At 44.5% G+C, this 21,013-nt stretch overlaps 1 protein-coding gene across 1 annotated transcript in view; it reads right to left on the bottom strand.

Annotated features, from left to right (window-relative positions):
• The window catches only part of CLSTN2 (calsyntenin 2), a 573,838-nt gene that overhangs the window by 120,813 nt on the left and 432,012 nt on the right, over positions 1–21,013 (bottom strand). Inside the window, exons 3-5 of the mRNA XM_081302788.1 lie at positions 13,360–13,555; positions 12,483–12,691; positions 496–645 (exon numbers count right to left, since the gene is read on the bottom strand). Of these exons, the coding sequence (XP_081158914.1) occupies positions 496–645; positions 12,483–12,691; positions 13,360–13,555 (555 nt within the window). The remainder of the gene's footprint in view (positions 1–495; positions 646–12,482; positions 12,692–13,359; positions 13,556–21,013) is intronic.

The following is a 21,013-nucleotide window of genomic DNA, read 5'->3' as shown; positions in this document are numbered from 1 at the left end:
AAAATCCACTTCATCAAAAGCCATTGCTTCTCCATTCCCTGAGTCAACCTTTTAGAAACCCACCTACTCAGAGGCTGTCACCTGCATCCCCCACCCATGATCTGAGTGCAAGCAACATGGCCACCTTCCCAAGGTATCCATCAGTGCTAGAAATCTAAGGTGCACCAGCCCAGCTGAGCACCCTGGGATCAAGTAGGTGGGCTCACTGGCAATTCCTCATCAGCGCTGTGGGATAATGACTATTATTTTGGAAATGTCATCAGGTTTGAGAAAGGGAGCACCAACCTTAGACAAGTTTCCTCTGAGATTCTCAGCTGTAAAGTGGGGATAATAAATCGTCTAAGAAGTGTGAAAACAAACTATTTCTTGCAGCAAAACCATCACATTTAAAACATTCCTTTCACTGTGTTATAATGATTCGAGGACACAGACTGTACCCCCTTTATACCAGGCTAAGATGCCTTCAGGTAACAGGACTGACGAAACCAGGCTCACCTTGCCAGCCAGGCTTGCAAACTGGCTTCACGTCCACCTGCACCAGGGTGTCCTGAGCAGCAGGCTTCTGTCCACAGTCATACGCCGTCACCAGGATCTCATACTGGCGTTGCTTGTCATAGCTGAGCTTCTCAGTGTTCCTGATGTTGCCTGAAGAATGAAGATCAAAATAATTTCAGGGCAAGTTAACCACACTGCCCTCTTCCGAATCCCTTCTCCATTCCTTCAACCTTCATAAGAACAATACCAGCCTTTTCCCCACCTCTTGGTAAAAATGGGGGCCAGACAGGAGCTCCCACCAGTGGCCTGCTGATGCTGTGGTGGTAGATTCCCAGGAACCCCTGGCCGGAGCCACCTCTCCATGCAGTGGGTCTGCTGAGGAATTCTGAGCACACATCTGGAATCTACTGGCCTGGGTTTGTAAGAAATGAGTTGCCTTCAGAGCTCCCTCCCACAGTGCAGGCACGCAAGTGGCTGTATCTCTGACCTTGGGCAGAGGGAGCCCATCTGCCATGAAATTTCTGGGAAAAAGATGGAATTCAGAAAATGTCCTGACACATATTTCTGAACATCTGGGCTTGTCGCCAGGAATGTTCGCTGCCTCTTCTCACATTATTTTGCTACCAAATAGGAAGCAAAATCAATAAAAAAACGTGTGACCTCCCTTCTGAAAGCTACACAGAATAACAGATTCTTTGCCCTGAGGAAGAAGACATTTTTCTTTTATGAGAGAGAGAGAGAGACCAAACAATTTTTCTGGGAGTCATTTGTGTGTTTTTTTGTTCCTGTGGGATTGACAATACGATTCATAAATAAATATTTGCTAATTAATGAGCAAAATTTTAATTGACTATTTTTGCAGGAGTACAAAGAACAAATAACAACCCAAAGCTCATTTAACACTTTAAAGTTTTAATTCCAAGAGATGAAAGTCTTCCTTTGGTGAGCCTAATTTCATTCCTGCTTTAAAAATATTTTTTTTGTTTTATTTTTTGATAGTGAAGTTGACAGATAATTAGATATGAAATGTTATCATCATCTTTTATGACAAGTGAAATTAAGAAAATGGAAATTAAAAGAACAGACCAATGAACAAATCATCAAAAAAATGGCTGACTCAGGTAGATTTTTGTGTCTTATTAAAACCATAGGAAAGTTACCTGAGTTTCTTCCATTCTGATGGATGTATATTATTCACATGAATTGAGACAACATGGAATTAAGACAAAAAAATATTGAATAGGAAGAAATCTGACATAACTTTCCTATGTTCATGTATGAATACACCATCAGTGAAACTCCACATCATGCACAACCACAAGAATGGGATCTTGATTAGAATAAGTTCTACTCCATGTAGCTCTAATATATCAAAATCCACTCTTACTGTCAGGTGTATCTAAAAAGAACAAACAAAAAAGGTTGAGGGCTGGGGATGTGGCTCAAGCGGTAGCGCGCTCGCCTGGCATGCGTGCGGCCCGGGTTCGATCCTCAGCACCACATACCAACAAAGATGTTGTGTCCGCTGAGAACTAAAAAATAAATATTAAAAAATTCTCTCTCTCTCTCTCTCTCTCTCCTCTCTCACTCTCAAAAAAAATTAAAAAAAAAGGTTGAAAAATTAGAAAAGTAAAATAATGTTTAAAGACTGGTAAAGCTGATCCATCAATCACCCAGTGTCATTGAGAGTGCTCAGGGCTGGGTCACAGGCTGGTCTTGCACCTGCGGGGACCATCAGGCTGGGGAGCTAGGGGGTGGCTAATGGCAAGGAGGGAAGACAAAGTCATTGTTACACTGAACCAAGAATTAGAATGATTCATCTGCTCCAGACTGTTTCTAAAAATGCAACTACATCTATGGATTTGAAGGAGCATTTAATTTAATAAATTCATTAAATAAAATCTGTGAATTAAAAATGGATCTGATGGGTTTCTGGCTTTTTATCTGGCATTCAAAATTGCCTTCATTTCCCCTGAAATGTTTATTTTCTTCTGAGTCCTGAGAGCCTGCACGGGCCTTGGGCCACTCAGTATTTGGTTTGTAACACTCCTGATAGATTCTGTTAACAAACTGGCTTGTGTCATTACTGTCATCACAGGGAAGGATTCTGTCGGGGGGGGGGGGGAGCACTTTCATATAACCACCAGAAAAGTCTGTTTCCACAGCATCAGATGGAATTTGGAACAGAAAGTTTTTATGTTTCTCTTTCCTTAAAGTTAAATGGTTCTCTTAGAAGAGGAAGGCTCGGGGTCCCCAGTCGATGTGACATTAAGCAGACCAAACACTATTGATTGTGGTGGAAAAATAAACACACAAGCCGAATCCTTGACTCAATTTGTCTCGACTCCACTTCTGTAACAAGTCTTAATGAAACTGTCTGAGAAACTAATTGACTTTCTCTGCCAGTACTAACTTCATGCATGGGAAAAATGGGTTTCAAAGCACAAGAATTTGAAGCATTAGCTCAAAAATAAGGGCACAGTCTTGAGACCCATCCCTGTGTGGGATGAGGTCACCTTTGGCTCAGACGCACAACTAAGATCTTTTGAAAGCACAGAATACACCCTCCACTTGGCTTCTGTTGCAATTGTGTGTGTTTCCCTAACATTTGGATGAATTTTCCTACTGACTGTCCTCTTCTCAGGAGACCTGAGCTCACAGGAAACTCAGGGGAGATGCAGTACCTGGGCTTGTTTCTCCAGGTCCAAAGACCTGGGAAGCAAATCCTTACAGAACTATTAGTCCCAGACTTAGATATTAATGAAGGTTGCTTTTACTCTCAAGGGCAAGTGGGTGGGGGAATAAAGAGAGAAGTGTTGCACACCTGTAATCCTAGAGGCTCAGGAGGCTGAGGCAGGAGGATTGCAAGTTTAAAGCCAGCCTCAGCAACTTAGCAAGGCCCTGGACAACTCAGTGAGACCCTGTCTTTAAATAAAATATAATAAGGGTTGGGGATGTGACTCAGTGGTTCAATACCCCTGGGTTCAATCCCCTGTACTGAGAGAGAGAGAGAGAGAGAGAGAGAGAGAGAGAGAGAAGCACTTTTTCTTCCTTCCAGTGGAGTTAAAATGGGAATGACCCTTCTGGAAAGCTCTTTGGTAACCCAAGCCTATCACTTTGAAATTGCTCTTATCTTTCTACATGGACTCCCTCATCTAAAAACAGATCCTGGGAAAATTGATAAAACTGCAGATATAAGCGCATATATGTTCATCTAAGTGTTACTTACATATTGAATAATGGTCTGATAGGTAGCAGAGTGTAAGAGTCTTCTACACCTAAGATGGAGCTTTGTTCAGCACTGAGATAGTGATTATTAAATATCTGTAAGGATGGGAAAGTACCTGCCATCAGATTTTAAGTGAAAATCAGAAGACAAAAATAAGCAAGGATAGTGGGCTCTTAATTTTATTTCCATATCATAGAAAAGTACTGGACATATGGGAAACTGTTGTCAGCGGTTCTCTTTGGCAGGAGGATGGTGACGAACTTCCTCTCCACCTTCCTCTGTGCATTCCAAGTTCCCCACACAGGGCTTGCATTGCTATTCTACTCAGGTGGCAAAGAAGCATTTTCACCGACTTAAAGAATAAACAGATTTGAGAACACACACTGCTCAGAAACCGCAGAGTCCCAGGACTCCCAGGGGCAGTCTTCTGACAAAGAGCCCAACTGAGAGCAAACACTGGCTTGAGAAGTAGAGCATCTGCCACCTGATCCCTGGGCATCCTCTCCTGTCAGCCCCTATCATGCTCCAGCCAGTGGCTTAGCCAGACATCCCAGCCAGCACCTGTGTGCGCATTAGTTGAGGTAGCAACAGCATCAGGTGCAGGACTTAGTCCCATTTTATGGATGAGGATCTGCAACCATGCTCTATGTTAGGTCCCAAGCACTTAATCATCTTCTAATGGCATATTTTCAGCCTTTAACCAATGTCGTCCCTTTTCTCCCACCCCCAAGTCCCTGGTAAGCACCATTCTACTGTCTATTCATTCAGGTTGTCACAAATGACATGGTTTCCTTCTCTTTTTAGGGCTGAATAATATTGTATGTGTGTGTGTGTGTGTGTGTGTGTGTGTGTGTGTGTGTGTGTATCCCACATTTTTTTTATATCCATTTATCCATCAATGGACATTTTGGATGTTTCCATGTCTGGGCTGAAGTGAATTAAACTGTAATATTATGGGAACGTCTTTAAGACAGTAACTTTGTTTCCTGTGGTTATATGCCCAGGAGTGTGATTGCTGGATTAAATGGTAGCTCTGTTGTGAACGTGCTGAGGAACTTCCATATTGGTTTCTAGTGGCTGGACCAGTTTGACAGCCCACCAACTCATACATACATCTCCTCTTCAGGGCTTGCGGGGTTGATGTTTGGTAAGAACCATCCTAATCATGCTGAGGGGATATCTCACTGAGGCTTTGATCTGTGTTTCACTGATGATTAATGATATTGAGCATCTCTTGTTGTACCCATTGGCCATTTTATTTATTCCTTGGAAAAACATCCATTTAGGTTTTTTTACCCTTTTCTAATTAGATCGCTATTCTGCTGTTGAGTTGTATCTGTCTCGTCTATTTTGGATAACTTATTGTGTATATGGCTTAGAAATATTCTCTCTGTTCTGTAGGTTGTCTTTTATTTTGTTGGATTTTTTTTTCTTTTGCAGTGCAAAACTTTTTAGTTTGATAGAGTTCCACATTTTTATGTTTGCTTTTGTTGCCTGTCCTATTCATGTCAAAATGATTGGTAAAAATGATTGCCAAGACCAATGTTATGGAACATTCCTAGGTTTTATTCTAGGAACTTTAAGATCATAGGACTTATGTTTAAATCTTTAATTCATTTGAATTGATTTTGTATAGAGTAAGAGTACAATTCCTTCCTTCCTTCCTTCCTTCCTTCTTTCCTTTTTATCCAGGTTTTCCTAGCACCATTTATTTACAAGTCTATCCTTTGACCATTGCATATTCTTGATACCTTTGTCAAAAATTAGCTAGCTATATATGTGCGAGTTTATTGTTTCCTGGGTTCTCTGTTCTAATTTCTATGACAGCAACATGCTGCTTTGATGATGATAGTTTTATAATACAGTTTGAAATCAGGAAGTGTGATGGCTCTAACTTTGCTCTTCTTGCTTAAGATTGCTATCATTGCCCAGGGTCTTTTGTGGTTGTATAGAAATCTTAGGATTGCTTTTTCTAACAATTGTGAAGGCTTTTATTGCAATTTTGATAGGGATAGCATTGCTTTGGATAGTTTGGACACTTTGATGATATTTATTGTTCCAATCCTTGAGTCCTTTTTTTCACTCTTTCTTTGTGATTGGATGATTTTATGTAGTGGTATGTTTTGATTCCTTTCTCTTTCTCTTTAATGTACCTATTACAGGTGTTTGCTTTGTGGTTAACATGGGGCTTACATAAAAGTTGAATCAGTCTTTAGTTGAATCAGTCTATTGTATGCTGATAACTTAAATATACATTAAAAATGCTAAACATTTCCCCTCTTAATTGTGTGTTTTGGGTGTCATGGTTTGTATGCTTCTACCTTGTGCATCCATTAACAAGTTATTTTGGATATAATCATTCTTAATACTTTTGTGTTTTGATATTTAAAATAGATTTTGAAGTGGTTTATATACCACCATTGCTGAATTAGAATATTCTAAATTTGATGCATACTTTTCTTTACTGGTGAGCTTTGCACTTTCATATGTTTTCATGTTTCCATATTAATCAGCCTCCTTTGTTTTAGCTTGAAGAATTCCCTTTAGTATTTCTTGTAAGATAGGTCTAGTAGTGATGGACTACCTCAATTTTTGTCTGAAAAAGTCTTTATCTCTGTGTCATTTTTAAAGGACAGTTTTTTTTCAGGTAATGTATTCTTGCTTGGTAGTGTTTTTGTTTTGTCACTTTGAACGTATCAGCCCATTTTCCTCTGGTTTGTAAGGTCTCTGCTGATGAATCCATTGATGGCTTTACTAAGGATCCCATGTATGATATGCTTTTCTCTTGCTGCTTTCAAAATTCTTTATTAATTGTTTTATTTATTTGTTGTAGCTGGGGACTAAACCCAGGGTCTCATGTATGTTAAATATGCACTCTACCACTGATCTATATTCCCAGCATTTGACCCTTTGATTATAATGTATCTTGGTGGAGTCAACTTCTTTGAGTTAGCTAAAGAGGTTTTTGAGATTCATGTACCTGAATATCCATATATTGCCAAAACTTTGGGTATTTTTTATACAATATTTCTGTAAGTAAAGCATTTTACCACTTTCTCCCTTTTCCAGCTAAATTCTTCATAATGCAAACTCTAACTCTTTTGATGCTGTTTCATAAATCCTGTAGGCTTTTTTTTTCATTTCTTTCCATTCTTATTTTCTTTTTTTGTATTCTGACTTGACAATTTTGAATAACCTATTTTTGAGTTTGTTTATTCTTTCTTTAGTTTGATTGAGTCTGCTGTTGAAAAATCTCTATTGAATTTTTAACTCAATCATTGTATTCTTCAGCTTCAAAATCTGATTCTTTTTAGTTTTCTTTTTGTTGAAATTCTTCCTTAGTTTTTGTATTATTTTCCTGATTTAATGAAATTGCTTATCTGTGTTTTTTTGTAGCATACTGAGCTTCTTTAATTCAATCAGTTCAAATAACTTTAGGCAATCAGTAGCTCCTCTGTTTGTTGGTGTTGGTTATGGGCAGTTTACTGTGTTCCCTTGATGGTACCATGTTTCCCTGATCCTTCATTATTCTTGTATTCTTGTGTAGAGCAAGGAAAGACCTTCACCTGAGTGGGTTGAGAGGAAACAATGGGAACACTGTGACACTGTGCCTAAAGCCTAGTGCCTAGTGCCTAGTGTGTGGAGGCTCCAGGTTTGAAAGGAGAATCACAGTGTCTTATTGGCTCAGGAAGCTGTGATCTGCAATATCAGTAACAACCTTGTCCTTCATGTGTCAAGGGCCATGGGAGTCTATGATGACTGAGAGGGCTGTTGGTATTCTCAATAGTATCCCTGGATAGAGTGACAAGGGATTAATACTGTGTGTGTGTGTGTGTGTGTGTGTGTGTGTGTGTATGTGTATAGAGGGGGTGTGACTATGAGGTCAGTGGTGTGTGTGTATCTGAGTGCAGGTATGTGCATGATGGCAAGGCTTGAGCAGAGCTAATTGTGGGCATATGGGTACTGGTAGTGTACATGTTCAAAGGTATAGGAGTTAAGGCTGAAAGTGGACATGTGGGGACCAGCTTCAGGCGACCACTTGGTGATGGGCAGCAACAACAGGATTAGGCCAGTTGCTATGTGCACAACTGCAGACTCCAACTAGCAGTGTGGATGCATGAGATTTCATGCATCATGTTTGTTTCATGCAACCAACGTGGTATTAGTGGCACATGATGGAGTGATGGGTCTCATGTGCATGTGTGTAGCTGCTAGGACCAGCTGCAGGCACAAAAGCCAATGGGTGTCCATGATAGGGAATGGTGGCTCCATGAAGATGTATATCTGCAGGAAGCAGAGCTAACAGTGGGCATATGCATTACTGCAGTGGCCAGCTGTGTATGCATGCATGGTGGTGGGGGCAGGTGATGAGAGGGCAGGTTGCTTACATGTATACAGCCACAGGGACCAGGACAAGTGGCAAGCAAGCACATGGCTGCATAGGCCACCTGCAGGCACATGCTTAGCTGTGAGACACAGCAATAAGAGTTGAGGCTAGCTGCTTGCAGGCACATGGCTAAGGGATCAGTCATAGGTGCAGCAAATATGGTGGTGAGGTCTGTATCTGCTGTGGGGACACAGGCCATTTTTGGATACACCCAGTAGCTATGCTGTTGTCTGGGTTGGGTTCTCATGGCAGCAGCAGCAGAGTTAACTCTGAGAGAGGAAGAAAGGAGGTGGTGGCTTAAGCAACTGGAAATTGCAAAAGTGAAAAACTCTGGGTCCTTGATGGCAGAAGCAGAGTGGATCTGCTGCAGTTCTGCTGGTTGTTGTTTGCCTTCGTGGCAAAAGCTACCTCTGCAGAGCAGACTGCTGAGGTCCACAGTGGCAAATACCATGAGGTCCTTGGCCAGGAAAGCTATAGGGGGTGTGAGGTGTCTACAGAGCTTTTTTTTTTTTTTTTTTTTTTTTTTTTTTTTTTTGTCTACAGAGCTTTTGAGGTGATCAACAGGGAAGCTACTAGGCTCCTACATAAAGCAGACCACCAGGGCCATGATGGCTCCTGCCACCTTGCTGATTGCGATAGCCCTTGCCCAAATAATTTGTTTCTAGCTATCTCCAGACAGAAAAGCCATGCTGCTCTACCCAGTGATTAGTGTGACACTCAAGTGGGTCATTTGGGGCGGGTCCTGAGAGTCTGGGGAAGCTGGTTGTTCACCTATCCCCCTTTGATCTGTGAGAGGAACTCATGATCTGGGAAGTTCCCTCTCCATGCTTCAGCTGGCCTGGGGGATGGGATGATACAGGTAAAATGAAACTCTTGTTCCTGTCCATTTTGGGGTATGTGGTTATTCTCAATTTTTTTTCCTAGTGTGTTGCTTTACTTCTTCAATGGACTCCTGAGTTCTCCTAGAACTATTGTTATTTACAGATAGGTGTCCCACTCATTCTTTGTGGAGGGAATGAAGCTGGGGTATCCTAGTCTGCCATCTTGCTGACCTCATTCCACCCTTTGTGTTTATGAACTTAAACACCACTACCACCACACAGTACTGTCCATTATCATTGAGGGTCAGTAATTTTGTAAGAAGGCCTGGGGACAAACACTCAGGGGACTTGGGTTCCAGCCCCAACTCTGCTACCAGTGTGAAGAGGTATTAGCTAGAGTTCTTCACACTCTAGGACTCAGGTTTTCTATTTGTCCAATGGAAATAGAGATCCAGGCTCTGCCTATCTCAGAGAGACTGGCCAAGTGCCAACCAACGGGGGCCTGTATACCATCTGAAATGAATCCAGAATCTTTCAAGACTGTGACAATATCTCAACTCAGTTACATGTTTGTAATCTCGGTCCAGAAATCCATGGGGAGTGAATAAATCTCACGTCCCAATCATGCAGGAAGATATATAATAATCATGGCGCCATGACTGAGCACTCAATTTATAGCAAGGACCCTACAAACATTATCCCCATCTACTGCCTCTATTTGGAGCCTCACAACCCCCACAAAGAGGCAGAGATTGTCTCTGCTGAGATTTCTCAGGGGAGGAATTCAAAGGGAGGGAGGCTGAGGGCCTCTAGTTGGTTGAGTCTCCAGTTATGGACAGGTCAGGCTGACTCCACATAGGATCTTCTGACTTTCTTGCTGCCCTGCCTCCCTTGTTTTCCACTAATGCTAAGAGCCTGGCAGGTTGAAGGGATCAGGATTCATCCACCTGAAGCCAGGGGGTAAAGGGTGTGGAAAGTCTAGGCCTCAATGAGAGGACCCGAAATTCAACAGCACTTTCCCTGATATGCATGGAAGCAAAGAACTTCTTCAAGGAGCTGAGAAAGGTCATCTAAGGAAGAGATGGAGAAGGGCCAACTGGGAAGCTCATTAGAAGGCATGCTGCTTCTGTGTCTGCCCCGAGGTCCTGCCTTCATTACTTGGAAATCTGCTTTTGTAAACCTCAATGTCGGGGGCCCACGCTCCCCGGGAGTGCCCACCCTCTCCCCTTTATCTTATGCGGTAAACCAAAGTTGGAGGCAGAGGCCTGGCAAAGGCCCATTACTCACTTTTAATGAGACAGCCAGGGAAATAAATTGGCATATGTTAGCAAAATGGCTCATCAAGGTGAGTAATTATCTTCATGACTGGGGCAGTTTACCCTCAGATGAAAGAATTTGCATCTCATCTCTCATTGGGCTCTGGTTCTCCAGAACAAGGGCAGGAGGCCAAGTGGAGCTTGACCACTGATCACAGATACCTGCTCTTGTCTGATCTTGCTGTTCACCATCGATCTGTCTCTCCCCAGATTCCCAAGCTTTCACAGGGAGAGACTGCACAAGTGATCCCAGGGGACAGAAGCCCAGAGGAGAAAAACACAAAGTGGTTGTTTTATATTTTGGTGTGCATGTGTGTGTGTGGTGGGGACAGGCCACAGGGAGCAGTTCTAACAAGCTCTACTAATTAAACCTTTTTTCTTAGTCCTGCACCAACTATTTTCTCCTTTTATTCCTTATGCACTGATCTTGTGCCCCGGACCATTAGCATCTGGTGATGTCCAGATGTGCAGCTGTCATTCCTGTGACTTTTAGCCTTTTGTAAGGGAGCTATCTCAATACTATTTTTTTCTGTCTTCTGAATATTATTTTGTCTTCCAAGACAAATCATAGTCTACTGAAATAATCTAATGAAGCCTCACAACCCCACAAAGAGGCATGGATTGTCTCTGCTGAGATTTCTCAGGGGAGGAAGGTCAGAAATGAGGGCATCTTCTTGGCTTCTGTTATGCTTTAGACATTAGGTGTCCCCCATGAGTGAGACAATGCAAGATTTGACGATGTCACCTCCTGAGCTGCCTTCCTCCTCACACCCTTCTATCATGGTGTTCTGCCTTACCTTTGGCCAAGACCAATGGTGTCAACCCACTATGAACTGAGACCTCTGAAACCGTGGGTGCCAAATAAACTTCCTCCTCTAAAATTATTCTTACCAGGCTTTGGTCACAGCAACCCAAAGCATAACACAGCTGGCATCTCCTGTGGAATCTGCTCTGGTTCTCAGGTGGCAGGTTCTGCCTGACAGTGAGTTTCTCCCAGGCCTTAATGTTGAGACTTGTAAGCAGGTGACTGATAGCATTCCTCTCTAGACATTGGTAACCAAGAGACACATGGCTAAGTTTTTGCCTAACTCTGGTTCATGGCATGGTTTGTGCATGAATTTCAGCCTTGATGCCCCCAATTTCCAGGGTTTTTTTTTTTCACTAGATGGTAAGCTCCCTGTGGTCAGCCTATTGGTCCAGGGCACAAGATCAGTGCATAAGGAAGTAAAGGAGGAAATATTTGGTAAAAGACTAAGAAGAAAGGTTTAGTTAGTAGAGCTTGTTAGAACTACTCCCTGTGGCCTGTCCCCCCCACATACACACACACACCAAAATATAAAACAACTGCTTCATGTTTTTCTTCTCTGTTTCGAGTTCCACTCTGTCTTTATTCCAAGTGTCCAGCACCATTCCTAGAAGTCAGTAAGCAAATAGAGTGTGCGAAGGTCAGATCTTGCAACTTCTGCATCTTTGTGTGGTACATAAGTGTTATTTGAAACACAGATAATATGCAGACACCCACACATTCACGCCAATAATTAAATAATAAACTTGTCAAATACTCCCATTTGCTTATAATCAAAGTATTGAAAATCATAGCCAAAGTGGGCTGAGTTGGTTAGGCGTCTGGCTGTGTTGTTTGCATTGCCATGAGTTTCGTATTAATGATTATGGAGAAATATCCAAATGTCTTTATGGGAATGTTTTCAGTTCGGTTCAGTCTGGGATTGAAGTTCCCATTGGGGTTGAATTTCTCAAAACAGATACTGGCAAGAGCTTTAAGGAATCTGGAATGGATCTCTGGCTGGGGAGGTGGTTCAAATCCCCAGTTTCTCTTTTACAAGGAGCAGGTTGTGGTGGGGGAATCAGGTCACAACTTGTCATATAGGAACCTCATGGCCACCTGGTGGCACATCTGACATCTGAGTGATGATTGGAAAGTTCTACCAGGAAACTGACGCTCTTCAGTGCCCATATGTGACACTGAGTTCTACAGACTACTCAGTGAGCAGGTTTCTGAGGTTTTCAAGGGTTTATTCTCCACTTGGAAGGACTGCAGTTTGTGTAAGGCTCATTTCTTTCAGTGCAGGCCTGAGTTCTGGGTCACAAAACCTACATGGAGGATCTCAGGGAAGCATCAGTGCCAGGTATATATTCAGGGTCCCACTGGCCTGCAGAGTGGGGGTGGTGGATTTGTTTTCCTGACCCTACGGGGGTCGTCCCAGGACACTCACCATTTCTGTCAATGGCAAAAGGCACATCTGTCGCGACAATTTCATAGTTGCAGATCTGGCTGTACTGGGGGGAGCAGTCCTCGTCGATGGCCTCCACCTGCAGGATGCTGTCGTAGATCTTGCCCTCCGTCACCATGGCCTTGTAGGCTGGCTCTTTGAAGGTGGGAGCAAACTCGTTGACATCCTTCACCTGGATATGGACCACGGCCCTGGGGCGGCACATTGGAAAAAAGGGCTGGTGGTCAGAGAGAATCACACCATCCTCCCGTCCCTCCCTGGGGCACTGACTCAGCTGAAGCCAAAGTGGACAGAGCAACAGAAGCAAGGTGGCCATTCACCGCTGAGTCTTCTGTCCTCCCCCAGGGGACCCTCTGTCTGTCCTCACCTTGATGAAAACACCCCAGACTCCTCACTTTTCTTTGTCCTTCTCTGTTACCCAATTGCAGCCAAAGGGCTTCCTCTTCCTCTTCTCCCCTTTCTCTGCCCCTTTCATCCCTCACTCCCTTGGGCAGTACCGACTGGACCTCCATAAGGGATAGAACAGAGGAGCCCCCAGGATGGGAGAGGACTGTGCACTGCAGAAACCCAGAGAAAAGCCCTGACCAGTTCTGCAGGCAGGGGCTGCCTTGGGGAACACTTTCTGGAAGAAGTGACTCTGAGCTCCGTCCTGAAGGTGGCCTTCCAATGGAGGAGAGCAGGTAGAGTGGCCCTGGACCAGGAAGCAGCTTGTGCAAATGCCTGCAGGGGCTGGGGAACTGCAGAGCAGATGAGCAGGGCAGTGGCCTGGTGCTACCTGTGTATAAGCAGATCTAAGGAGCAGGCCCTGAATGGAGTGAATGGAGGCCAGAGGGACAGGGCAGGACATGGTGCCACTCACTTGTGTGACTTCTTCCAGGCCGTCTCCCGGGGCCCGGCACCGCAGTCGTAGGCCTGGATGATGAACGTGTACTCCTTCTGCAGCTCACAGTCAATGGGGCTCTTGGCTCGGAGGCGGCCCTCCCCAGATGTCTTGTTGAGCACCACGGCCTCAAAGGGCAGCTCCTGGCCATGGATCTTGAAGGCACAGATTTCCCCTGTGGGAGGAGACCAGATGGTGAGTAGGCATCCTGGGAACGGCCAGACTGCAGACAGAGCCTCTGCGGACCAGATCCACTAACCCAAAACATCGATGCCATTGACTCCACACATAGGATTCTCCAACCAGGATGACTGGTCTCCAGGGACCCAGAGCCATGTGTTCATTTCAGGGAGAGTAAAATGAAAATGTTTAATGCAAGGAAACGTCATCCATCAGGTGAACCCTGATATAATAATAATAATAATAATAATAATAATAATAATAATAATAAAATGGTCATTGTGCTGGGGGGCGGGGGGAGTTGGCTGATTTCCCCAGTTTTCCTAGCGTTTCCCACTTGCCTTTAGTCCTGTCTGGCATTAAGGAACTCGCCCACAATCAAAAGACACACTGACTGTAGAGGAAAGGAATAAAACACCACCACTTCTCTCAGTCTTTGGCCCCATGACAACACCCTCCGTGCTTGAAAGTGTGGTGCGTGAACCAGAAGAAGCAGCACTGTGTGAAGCTTATTAAAAATATAGAATTCAGGCACGCCTGTGAGCCCAGTGACTCAGGAGGCTGAGGCAGGAGGATGGCAAGTTGGAGGCTAGCCTCAACAACTTAGCAAGGTTCTAAGCAACTTGGTGAGACCTTGTCTTCAAATAAAAAATAAAAAGGGCTGGGGATGTGACTCAAGAGGTAAAGCACCCTGGGTTCAATCCCAGGTACCAAAAAAAAAAAAAAAAAAGAATTATAGAATTATAGAATCCCGAGTCCCACCCAGACCTGAACCAGAATCTGTGTTTTATCTGGATCCATTGATCCATTTGCTCACTGAACTCTGAGCGGTGTTGTTCTCTTCTTTTTATTCCTGGTTTAAACACCCCACATTGCTGCAGTCAGATTCTCACCTCCCCACCTCTCCATTATGTGTTTCCACCCACCCTTCCCAGTGAAGACTCGGGAGCCACTTGGAATGGCTATTTCCTCTTTTCAAACAGTGGGGTGCGTCTATGTGAGTTCAAGATTCCCCATGGAGCCCAAAGAGCTAACTTCTTAAAGAGCAAAACACGTGGTAAAATTAATGCATCTCACCCCTTCAGCTGTGTTGATGTTTCCCATAACTGTTTCTCTACATTAAAACTCGAAGGACATGAGGGTATCTCTTTTTCTCTCCATTGGTGGTTATTTACGCCTTGAACCCCAACGAGCAAGCAAGCCCTGTAGCTAATGCCTTGCAATATGCTGAATATTCAAGACACATTCTCCTCCAGCGCTGAGAGCACTCGTGGGCTTTTTAGAGAAATGATGTGCACACATGTATAAACAGAGACCATTCTTAGAGCCAAGGGGCATGTGAGCATTATGTGGGCAGGACAGAGGCTACTGGGGAGTAAAACAGGCCCAGAGTTGAGAGAACTGGATTCAAATGCCAGGTTCACCACTTGCTAACTGGTAGGCATAAGTCAGATCACATTGCTTCTCTGGGTCTCATCTGGCTCACCTGTAAGATGTTCCAGGAGATGGTGTTGGGGAAGAGGGATCTGCTCTTGAAATGCTATGTCCTTGGTCTGACATTGCCCCAGTTACACCCAGGATACACCAGGAGGCCTTCCCTGGTGTGACTCAGGCACCTGCTTATCTCTCCCTAGTCTAGGCTGGCACAGCTGTTTATAAACACTGACGCGGAGGCAAGGGGGTAATGTGATTGCTTGCCTGCTTCAGCCAATGAGCTTTGTACTTCTATCTACATTATCTCATTTGACTTTCATAACAAACCTGCCAGGCAGGTGTTTTACACAAACTTATGCAAATTAGAAGGAGGGAGGTAGAGGCTCAGGAAGGTTAGTTACTTGGCCAAGGTCACAGGGCTAAGGCGTGGCTGTGCTTTGGATATGTGCACCACATAGATTATCCAAACACCCCCATAACCTCTAAGTGGACTCCTGGGGGATGTTTCTAGGAACATTCTGCATTCCTATTTAAGCCTTGCTCAGGAAAGAAATCCCCTCTTTTACATACAGGAGGGGTGCCCTGATCTCTTACTAACAATGTTTTCTAAGATTTCTAAGATGTTCAATCAATACCAATCTTACCTTTAGGCTTTATTTTTTTTTATTATTATTATTTCTTCAACCTTCCATTTCATTACTAATGCCTATTTTTACTACCTCCCCTCCTGCTATTTCTTAAATACAGTTGTAGAATCATGGACAAGAGAGACAGGTCATGGACCAGGTCATTACAAGAGCGCTGGTTCCATTGGCTGCCACGGCTCAGGCTCAGGAGCACTGGGTATTTTGAAGAGTCTAGTTCTGGCGTCTTCCGGGCAGGATAATAGGTTTCATCTGATCTCAAGTTTAATTTCTGCTCTGAGTTTGCTGGGGTTGAATGGATGAACCTCTAAAATGCCTGCCTTGTGATTCTATCCCAAGATCAATGCCAATGTGAAAATGTTACCCGTGTTCCCAGACTTGTTCTAGGGCATTCTCTGGAGTGTCCAACCAGCGCCATGATTATAAGGCTAATCAGACCATTTCTCTTTCAAGAGCCAAGTTAAACCAAAAATAGATGAGAGTAATTTTTCTGTTGAAAACATCTGATCACAACCAAAGTAGTTCTCAAGACTCAGCAATCCTTAACAAGAGAAAGGGGAACAGGGAGGGAGAGGAGAAAGAGGAGATGGCAGAGGAGATACAACACAAGGACACATAAACTCCAGGGTCACATATTTCCATCGAGCTTATCCTCAGTACAAGCTGATAGAACTTTTTTTCCCCCTGAGAGGTAATTAAGTCCCAGACCCTTTACTTGGCCTGGAGACACTAGGCCTGGAGACCCAAAGACAAATGACATGGGTACCTTAAAATATTCCCAAGCACTCCTTACCTATAGACAGGCAGGCAAGGCCATGCAATAGTGGCTTAGCTGTCCCCAGCTCAGACTGAAATAAGATTTCATCCCTTTTGAACAAAAAATCTAGAATTCAAATTACCCTGGTTTATTTAGCCTCTTAGCTTCTGACACTGTGCGCCTTTTGCAAAAGACTGCAGTTGTTAAATCATTTGTTTGCTTAATGTTAAGGTTTGGATCCTGAATGTCCCCCAAAGTTCATGTGTCCAAAGCTTGGTCCCCAATGCAGCAATATCCAGAGGTGGGTTTTGGGGAAGTGCTCAATCCCCAGGGCTCTGACCTTATCAGTGGATGAACCCACTGAGATCCAAATGGACTCATGGGAGGTGGTAGAAACCACAGGTGATAGCATGGCGGGAGGCAGAAGGTCACTGTAGGTGTGCCCTGACAGGGTAGTATCTCTGGTCCCTTCCCTCCCAGCTTTCTCCCTCTCTCTCTTGTCTCTCTCTCTCCCTCTCTGGTTTCTGGCTGCCATAAGGTGACAGCTTTCTTACTCCACACCCTTCCTCCATGATGTTTTGCCTCTGCTCAAGCCTAAAGCCATGGAGCCAGTGGACCATGGATTGGATCCTCTGAAACCTTGAGCCAAGATAAATCTTTCCTCCTCTTAAGTTGTTTGCCTCAGGTATTTGTCACAGTGACAAAAAAACCTACTAACACACTTAATCAATATTTATTAGGAACTAGGTGCCAGACACCTGTGAAGCAGGGATGAACAGAACCAGAACCAGCCCTGGCCACAAGCTTCTAGCAAGCCCAGTGGGGGAGGGAAACGGGCTCTGAAATAGCCACCTACCCAAGGGGACAGCGATGGTCGGACCCGTGTGGTGAGGGAGAGCAGTGTGCTGTTACTGAAGGATGTGAGGGCGGAGACCACTGGAAGAGGAAGTGGGAGGGGCTCTGGCCCCAGGGAGCTGGGCTTAGGAACCTCCAGCAGGAAGGCATTTTGCTGCAGTCCCAGAGACTGCAGGATCCAGTGTGGCAGGAGTGGAAGCCCCTGGGGCAGGGTCAGCTTCATGGGCATGTGACCCGAGAGCTGCACAACTCAGAAGGGCTCAGAAGGGTTCTGAGCTTGCTTTCAATCTCTGTTGCTGGTCTTGACATTCTTCATAATTTTATCTTTTATTTATTTATTGGTACCAGGGATTGAACCCAGAGGTGCTTAACCACTGAGTCACATCCCCAGCCCTTTTTTAAAAAAATATTTTGAGACATGGTCTTGCTTGAGTTGCTTAGGGTCTCGCTAGGTTGCTGAGATTGGCTTTGAACTCGTGATCCTCCTGCTTCAGCCTCCTGAGCTGCTGGGATTACAGGTGTGCACCCCCACGCCTGACCATAATTTTACCTTTGACCTTGAGTTTGTGAACGAAGTCTTAGGGGACAATGGAGCACGTCATGAGAAGAGATGGGCAGTGTGAGTGCCCACTGGGTCCTGCTGCCCCACTTTGACACAGCACTCAGGATGCCCCAGGGGCACAGGATGGACCATGACACTCAGGACTCTGAGCCAGAACAGGTGGGCAAGGGACCTCGTCGCCTGAATGGGAAGCTGGCAGCCTTATGGGCTGTGCTTTCAATTTGAACCACAATTGTTTGGCGTGTGAGAAGATGGCAGCGGTGTTAGAAGAGCAGGATCTTGGGGAACTGTCGTGTCCTTGCTGAAAATGATATCAGCAAGGGGAAGGGCGAGAACAGAGAGCTGCTTTTCTCTGCTTTTCTTTGCCTGCACCCGTGAGCCAAAGCAGAAAGAGCTGGTAGAAGGTGCACATCCCAAGAGGTGAAATAAAAACTGCAAAGTCTGTTTGTTGAGCCTTTACGTGGATATGAATTAAATATGGATGCATACCTGAACTAGAAAATGCAAATTCTACCATTCTGGTGATTCAGCACACCAGTTAAATGCTTCTATTTATATCGAAAACTGGAATTGCAAAATATCAAGATAAATCCTAAAATGCAGACTAATACTTTAAACTTTTAATTTGTCTTTACTTAGATCTACACTTAATAGAAAATTTAAAATATCACCACAAGTTGAGAAAGAGAAAAAAAGGTGGAAGGAAATTCCTGAGACGGAGTCCTAGGAAGAGAGATATTTAAAACTGCAGTTCTCTGCGTCCAAGACTCACACCTGGCTGTCTTGATGTTTTGTGAGCCATTGCTGGAATGGGTCATCACTGATAGAGAACTTCAGTGGGAAGATGGTGTACTTACAACCAGAAAAATCAGACCAAACAGTCTCCAGATAAAAATATCACTATCAGAATCTTGCTCTCCAACAAGCTTGCTTGGGTGGGGCTTGTGTGCTGGGAGTACTGTGAGGAGCATGCACAACAGAGCAGGTGCCTCAGGCTGGCAAGGGGTTGAGAGGGGAGAAAGGCTGCTGGGCCTCTATGTGTCACCTTGTACCTGGTATGGCCTACAGAGGCTGAGCCTGGCTTCACCTGGATTCAGGGGGAAACATCTGAATTCAGAACGTATTGTGTTTCTATGCTTGCAGGCTTTTTTTGTGGGAAGAGGGTACCGGGGATGGAACTCAGGGGCTCTCGACCACTGAGCCACATCCCCAACCCTATTTTGTATTTTATTTAGAGACAGGGTCTCACTGAATTGCCTTGCTTTTGCTGAGGCTGGCTTTGAACTCGAGATCCTCCTGCCTCAGCCTCCCGAGCCACTGGGATTACAGGTATGCGCCACCTTGCCCGGCTGCTTGAATGCTCTTGAGAAACAGATTGTGTTCTTCATTTTCTAGATGAGGAAACTGAGTCTTAGGAAGATGAAGTGGGTCATCGAAGGTCACTTGGATAGTAAGGAACTATCTTCAAAGGCTGAAGCCAGATCCTCTTTGTTTTTTAATGCCACTTAGCACTGGGTCACTGTGAGGTTGCTGGACAATAGTTGTTCAAGTTGCAATTGGTGGATACCTGGCATCCCCAAGACCCTTAATGGAGAGAGGTGTCCACAAAAATTAAAAAGACCATGATATCAATACTAAGATGTTTTGACTCTGCACCAAAAGCTTGAAGTTATTCTTTTGGAGAAAACACCTGGCTGGGGCCACGCTCTCAGGTTTGAGGAAGGAGGGGGGATCTCTGGGATCTTCTCCTCCAGGCTGGGAGGTCCCTCCAGATCAAGTTGGAGGCATCTGCTCTGGGCCTGCACACTCTACGTTCCCCCCACCCCCAATGTGTGCTCGGCACACAGTCAACACTGACGGCCCCCCTGGAGGGCTGGGCAGAGCAAGGGTTTGGGGCAGGCTGTACAGCTGTCCATAGACTCATCCGTTGTCACTTTAATTATCCTAAAATGGGAAAGGACAAAGGCTGATCACGTCCAAAGGTAATCCTGCTCAGAATATCAAATTAGAAAATAAATCTACTCTTAAAACAATCAACTAAACTCACCCACTTCAGATTGAACTTAAACTCTTCAGAAGCAGAAAACTACAATAAAAGGGTTGCTAGATTGTCACTTTGGGTGACGATCAGAGGTCTGGGCGTGTTGGGAAGATTCGGGGATTGTTCTTGCATTGAGTACTATCTCAGCTTTTCTTAGGTCTATGACCTTGGGTGGCTCCCAAGTTCCTTTCCATTACAGCTAGGGACACTGACCATGTTTAATCCAGAAAGTGCCCTGAAGCTACAGTGAGACATTTAATGCGGAAGTGCTTTGGGAAGTAGAAAGGTCTCTGGGCTTTTTATTATTATAATTATAATACAGGCTGTCTTCTGGCCCACAAGGTCCTGTGCTTATTGTCACCTTACCTCCATTCCCATTAGAAGCCAAAGTGGGTGGGCATGGGGGGGGGGTCACCATTTATCACTTTTTGTCTACTTAAAATTGAGTCAAATAAAACATTCTTTTAAAAGTCATTCTCCCAAAGCTCTGTGCTGAGATCAAAATCCCCTTCTTTCTGGAAGATTAACCTAGCACGGTTATGTGTTTCTGAACAAAAGACAAGGCGTTATTCCTCATTCGGCAATATTTATTGAACAAATAAATGATGTAGCAACTTATATATACGCTGAGAGGTGTGGGAAGGTCCCCGTGGCTCAGCCCATCATAACCAGGTCAAGCAGAGAAAGAGCAGGTATTCAGGGGTCATTTGGTCTGCTCAGTGGACAGTGGTTCTGGAATTGAGGGACTCAGGTGAAAAGCACACAGTACTCATGTACTCAGCGAGCCTTCCTGGACATAACGAATATAGTAAGAAGCAACTGGATCATAGTGTTAGTTTGTAGCAATCATAGAGATTCACATTTACTAAGTGTCATCTGCACTGAGCCAGGCACTTAGGGCTACAGTGGGAACAGCCTCCCTCTCTAATGCGCTGACCTGCTTGGCTAGTGAGGGAGACCCCGATGAAGCAGAAGTCAGCTCTGTCTTTGCAGATGGAAGGAGGTGGGAGGGCCAGGACATGCTGCAAAGTCTGGAACAGGTGTATTTGCTGGGTGTTGGGAGAACAGAAATGATGAGTGAATCTCTTCTTATAAATACCTCCAGAGTCAGTTGCTTGGTATCATGGAGCCACCACAGAGGAAACCAGTAGCTCCAAGAA

The sequence above is a fragment of the Spermophilus citellus genome (genome assembly GCF_964194105.1).
Source record: "Spermophilus citellus genome assembly, chromosome: 7".
Lineage (NCBI taxonomy): Eukaryota > Metazoa > Chordata > Mammalia > Rodentia > Sciuridae > Spermophilus > Spermophilus citellus.
The sequence above is the reverse complement of the archived record's forward strand: the minus strand, read 5'-3'. Positions and strand labels throughout refer to the sequence as shown.